Source organism: Dipodomys ordii, unplaced genomic scaffold (assembly GCF_000151885.1).
Source record: "Dipodomys ordii isolate 6190 unplaced genomic scaffold, Dord_2.0 Scaffold58, whole genome shotgun sequence".
NCBI lineage: Eukaryota > Metazoa > Chordata > Mammalia > Rodentia > Heteromyidae > Dipodomys > Dipodomys ordii.
Genome location: NW_012267274.1, coordinates 3,279,250 through 3,285,443, shown reverse-complemented (window position 1 = coordinate 3,285,443; position 6,194 = coordinate 3,279,250). Strand labels below are relative to the sequence as shown.

The following is a 6,194-nucleotide window of genomic DNA, read 5'->3' as shown; positions in this document are numbered from 1 at the left end:
GTGGCGAGAGACCAATAGGAAGAGCCTGGCGGGAGTGGGCGGGCGCAGTGGGTGTGGTCGTGGACGGAGCCTGGCAGGGAGCGAGGTGGGGGTGGAGAGGCTCCAGGGGGCGGGGCTTGCATGCCCGGGGTCCTGCGTTTCCGGCGCTTCTTCCGGAGGTTCTTCCGGCGGAGGGCGTGGTTCCCGCTCCAGCCCCTCGGCGTCCCTTCCTGTAACGGATGGCTTGTGTGTATTTTCATTAGAGCAAATTGTGTGTTAGCACGCGCTCAGCGCTGCAGACGGACAGCGGCTAGGTTTAATTTCCACAGGGTAAGTACAGATAGACAGCGCTCCGACTGACGTTCAAGACGAAAGGAAACCTCGGGGCCAGACGTTGGAGGCTCCCGCGGAGGCGCGGGGAAGGCCGGGCCCGGGGGCTGGGGGGGGGGGGCCGGGGCTGGGGCTCCTCTCCAGGCCGGGCCGGGCAGGAAAGCTAGGACCCTGACGGGGCATCATTAGCTTGTTTCCCTTCCCATGTCCCCCGGGGCAGCTAAATTAGAACTAGAAGGTGCTAGAAGTTTTATTCACCCCAAACTATAGACTACGTACCGACAGTTCTAAGAAGATTCAGGAAATCAAAGGCAAGACAGAGGGAAGGGTCAGGGCTCTCCAACCTCCGGGAAAGCCTGTCCTTAAAGGTGTTTTCTGGCAAACCATTGTGTGGATGCTTTCTGTTGAATTCTAAACTTGTGTGTTTATTGTACATAACACGTCTGCAGCTGGAAGGACAGTCTCCCACAACCCTTGCAGACCGGCTTCTGGCTCTTTGGACACCACCCCCCAGACTCCAGCAGTGTCAGGAATATGGGGTTGGACACCCAGGGGCCCAGGGGCAGGAAAAGCCTTCCAGGGAGGAGGTGGACCTGGGAAGTTTCCAGAATCCTCACAGGCCACGAGAAACTTGCACCCCTGATGAATTAGCCCAAAAAAGTGTCTAGGAGACCCTGCCCCTCAGCCCTCTCACCTGCTCCCCCCCCATCCCTGTGATCTCTGACTCAAGGGTGCATTCCCAATAAAATCTGAGTTTATGATCCATAAGTTATACACACACAGATGGTTGCACACAGACACACATCAGAATCATGATTTCTCTGTAGTTTTTATTAGGTTTCTATATATGCAAACAAACATTTTAAGTTACTGAAACCTTTCTGTGGTGTTAGTACCATTTTCTCACTGGCTTTAGGCATCACTTGGATACCTCATTTTCTTCTGCTTATACATATATGACTTTTCCTAATATTTAGAGTACAAATGTGGTGAACATTTTGAGAACATCCCTGTTTATAGATTTTTAGATTGTGTTCTAAATAGAGAGCTTTGAAGATCCAGGTGCTTTATGAAGGTTGTAACATTTGTTTTTTCTACCCAGTTCATTGCCTGGGAATGCCCGTTTTATAGCAGCTTTTAAATTAGCATTTAAAATTTTCTGCTAGTAGATTAAGCCAGAAATAGAATACCATTTCAATTTGAATTTTAGTATTATTAGTAAGTTTAAACACTTAGCTTACTATTTTTAATTGTCATTTTTCAGATTGTTGATCAGTGTTTTGTGTGTTATTTGCTAGTTATTCATATCTCAAAACTCTTCTTGCTGATTTTTTTTTTTTTTTTGTCGGTTGTGGGGCTTGAACTCTGGGCTTGGGTGCTGTCCCTGCGCTCTTCAGCTCAAGGCAAGCGCTCTACCACTTGAGCCACAGCACCACTTGAGGTTTTCCTGTGGTTATTTGGAGATAAGAGTCTCATGGACTTTCCTGCCCGGGCTGGCTTGGAACCAAGATCCTCAGATCTCAGCCTCCTGAGTAGCTAGGATTACAGGCATGAGCCACCGGCGCCCAGCTCCGATTTCTTTAATAAATATTTAAATCTTTGTTCCCTAGATATCCTAGAACTTAAAATCAGTCATGAGACCAAGGATTATTGAAAGAGACTTTATTGGATTCCTTGGGAAAACACGTGTAAAGTTTGAGAACTCTTGAGCTCTCTACGCAAATTTCCTGGGTGGCTGTCACATGTAGTGGGGGCAAATAGCAGAGTGGGACCTACAACCCTCTCTTCAAAGATGATTTGAAAGGCGGATAACCGGCCTTCCAGAATAGGACAGAACAGGATCATTTGAATTCAAAATGGAAAGATGTAAGTTAAATAGGCTAAGAGAGGGTACTGGTGGACACCCTGGATCCCATAGGGACAGGCTTGGATTCAAGAGGGGGGTGGGGGATGGGGGCAGGTATGTCAGGGGTGGTAGAGCACCCTGCTATGTTGGGCAACAGAGACTCAAAAGGTGACCAATGACACCATTGTTTCAAAGAGCTCCTGAAGTGGAGCACAAAATGTAATGAATGTATGTGGTAAGAGATGTAAACACTGCCAATAGATATAACTGATTATCACAATGATAATTGATAACCTAATTTTAAAAAATACCACACATTTCTGGGCCAGATCTCAGTAACTAGGAACTTGCAACTCCCAATGCTGTAGACTAAACCTTGAGCATATGAGCCTTTAGGAGGGTGGGGAGGTGCTCCAGATCTAAACTATGACATAATACTGAGGCGACCATTTCCATGGAAACAACATATGATTTTGAGAGTGTGAGTGCTTATGTATACAGTCACTAGAGCTGAGGAACGATGAAATAAATGTCCCAGGAAAGCACATGAGCCTCATTGTCTTATTGGTATGCACCTAGAGGAAAGGAATGTTACTTCAGCTCCTCTTTGAGAAAGAGAAGAGTTTAGCTGATTTTCAGAATGGAAAAACCAAGAGACTAACTTACTATAAAAAGGAATTTGCTTAAGCATAACCATTAGACCATAAATATAAGCACTCTGAAACACCAGATTGTGCAGGCAAAACCAGACAATAATACAATGCAGTGAAAGATTCTCCATCTCCATTTTATTTATCTTGAACAAAGTAACATCGTTGGTACCAGACCTGTCAATTGATTTGGTAAATTTAATCAGTCTTTTAACAGTCAATTTATCCTCCAAAAGATTTCAAATAGCAAATGTAAAATATAGGCAGACAGAATTCTATACCTACTTCTTATTAAAAAGAAACTGTGGAAAGACAAAACATACAATGTAAAAACCAAGAGTCAGAGAAGAGAGATGGAAGGTAGATTTCTCTACACTTACTTTCTTTGGTACTTTTGAGTATTACCATGTAAATGCTTACAAAAATATAAAACCAGCTGGGCACCCATGGCTCACACCTGTAATCCTAGCTACTCAGGAGGCTGAGATCTGAGGATCATGGTTCAAAGTCAGCCCGAACAAGAAAGGCTGTGAGACTTACCTCTAGTAAAGCACTAGAAAACCGGAAGTGGCGCTGTGGCTCAAGCAGTAGAGTGTTCACCTTGAGCTGAAGAGCTGAAGGACAGCACCCAGGCCCAGAGTTCAAGCCCCATGACCTACCAAAAAAGAAAAAATAAAAAAGAAAACTCTGAAAGTTGAAATGAAAATTAAATTGTGTATCAAGCCACAGACTAGCGACATAGAGAAGAAGAATTCAAAAAAATTTAAGACCTTTTAGTGATTTTGTAGCACATGTCCAGGTAGGCATTCCCTAGGATAAAACGACCCAAGAAAATATATGTTAGGAGCATGTTACATTTTCAGTAATTATTTTGACAGCAATATTAATGTCATTGTGAACCCATAGGTTCCGCCAGAATAAAAAGCCCATGGGTACTATGCGGACATCACTGAGAACAGAAATTATTTTCAGCTTAAGAAAAAATAGTTCACATATAAAATAAAAAGAAAACTGGGGAAGTGAAGGTATGGCCCAAATGAGAGTCTGACCTTGAGTGGGAAGAACAGGAGACCCTCAGCGCAAGTCCCAGTATGGATCCCACCTCTCTCTCTCTCTCTCTCTGTCACTCTGCCTCTCTCTGTCTCACTCCCTGTCTCTATCTCTGTCTGTCTGTCTCTCTCTCTGTGCCTCTCTCTCTCTCTCTGCCTGTCTCTGTCTGTCTCTCTCTCTCTCACACACACACACACATACACACAGGAGGACTTGGTCTCCCAACCTCAGGTGTTGGGGAGGTGTTTGTCCCTTGCAGAAGGTGCCAATCCTCCCAGTAGGTCTGCTGGGAGGAGAGCCCAGAGCAGCTGGGCTGGGTGGGTGGCAGCTGGGTGGGGCCTGGGAGAGCCGCAGCCCCGCAGCAGAGGTGGTTTGAATTTCCCGCTGGCGCCAGAGGAAGCCCGGGTTGTAATCAGCGCCCACACGTGGGGTGTGGGGCAGAGAGCCAGAGGGAAGAGCCCACAATCTTTCACAAATGCAGCCCGACCCAGATTATCCCCAGCTTGTTTTTAACTGGAAATGTCAGTATAATCACATGGGATATTATCTCTTTATAGATTGAATAGGATGTGTATATGTGTCCAGGTTGGAAATTTGTTCCCAGGGTGGTGACAGTAGTGGCGCAACCTTTAAGGGGTGTGGCCCAGGGTGGCCCTTACGTCACTGGGTGCTGGGCGGTCTGTTTTAGAAGAAGGAAGACCAGTCTTCCTGCTGCTGTGGGTGCTCCACCACGGTTACCTCCACCTGTACAGCAGTGAGCCCAAGCAGGGAGCAAAGTAAGGCCCTCCCCCCTCTTCCCCCCCCCCCTCCTCTGCCCTCCTTTCACTCCCCCACCACCACCTCCCCTCTTCCCCGGTGGCTCTCCTCTTCAAGCTTCACTCTCTGGCTTGCTTTTTCACTCACGTCTGGCTCCCTCCCACCTCTTAGACTTTTTGTTAAGTGGAGATAAAAGTCTCAGGGGCTTTCCTTCCCTGGGCTGGCTTCAAACTGGGGTCCTCAGATCTCAGCCTCTTGAATGGCCAGTATTCTAGGTGTGAGCTACTGGTGCCCTGCATTCCTTTCTCTTGGAAAGCACTCTGTGTCAGGCCATTCATCATAGTGAAGAGACACTTGAGTGTGTCCCATAGATGTGCAGCTCCTTCCTTACCTTCCCGATGATGGTCTTGAAATAACCACTTTCCACCACAAGGAACCAGGCTTCTCTCTTTAGAAATGGCCTGTCTGGGCCTCAGCAGCAAATGGGCAGGATGCTTCTAGAATGTCTGGTTATGGAAAGAAGCAAGGGTACTCCCAAAAGTTTCTGGGGAGCCAGGTGCTGGTGGCTCACGTCTGTAATCCTAGCTACTCAGGAGGCTGAGATCTGAGGATCACGGTTCAAAGCCAGCCCAGGCAGGACAGTCCATGAGCTCTTATCTCCGATAAACCACCTGAAAACTGGAAGTGGTGCTGTGGCTCAAGTGGTAGAGCGCTAGCTTTGAGCTGAAGAGCTGAGGGACAGTGCCCAGGCCCAGAGTTCAGGCCCTACAACCAACAACAAAAAAAAAGTTTCTGGGGTCACCTAAGGACCCAGGAGTCACAATGAAAGGGCTTTGGGCTTTGTGCAGAATACTGGGAGGGTGTGGTCCTTGGTAAAAATAATAACTGCTATGAATTAAGACACACCAAATATGTCTAAATTCTTTAAGTCTCAAGTTTACAGGAGTGAGAGAGGAAGGAAGGAAGGAAAAAAGGAGGGAGGGAGGGGAAGGAAGGAAAGAAAGAATAAAGAAAGGAAAGGAAGGGAAGAGAAGCCCACTGGGACCTTTAGGCTCACAAGGAGTTCCCCACAGTGCCCACAGCAGGGATGTGGCCTCTGTGCAGCTTTGCATTGAACTGCGCCCGTACCCATGGGAGCTTTTCCCTAGAATGCGCGTTACCTGCAGCCCTCACCCGCGTGCTCTGGAGAAAGCCAAACCAAACCACAACGTGGAGAAAAGCCTCCAGGGGGCCGCCCAGCTGCCAGGAGCCATGGGACTGAACTCTGGTTCTCTGTGTGCTGCTGGAGTGCGGTGCACAGCATCGTGCCACTCCTGTCTGCTGGGAGGTGAGGAACCTGCCAGGGTGGAGAACAGACCCCAGCACCTTGGCTACCCTGTGTCTGCTTTCACTCTTCTCTGCCCCCTGCCGACAGCTCTGAAACCGGGTCCACCTCCCCAGGCAGATCTTTAGGGGTACCCTCCCCAGCCCGCACGCTCCCTGGGCTGCTTTGTGCCTCCAGTTCTGGCTTGAGTTCATGGGCATCTCTGACCATGGCTATGGAGTCATGGCCTCTGGGGAGGGGGTGAGGCTGCTGAGGAGAG

General features: G+C 48.1%; 1 protein-coding gene across 1 annotated transcript in view; it reads right to left on the bottom strand.

Annotated features, from left to right (window-relative positions):
- The window catches only part of Mki67 (marker of proliferation Ki-67), a 96,539-nt gene that overhangs the window by 25,037 nt on the left and 65,308 nt on the right, over positions 1-6,194 (bottom strand). The window contains exon 5 of the mRNA XM_013021881.1: positions 13-209. Coding sequence (XP_012877335.1) covers positions 13-209 — 197 coding nt within the window. The remainder of the gene's footprint in view (positions 1-12; positions 210-6,194) is intronic.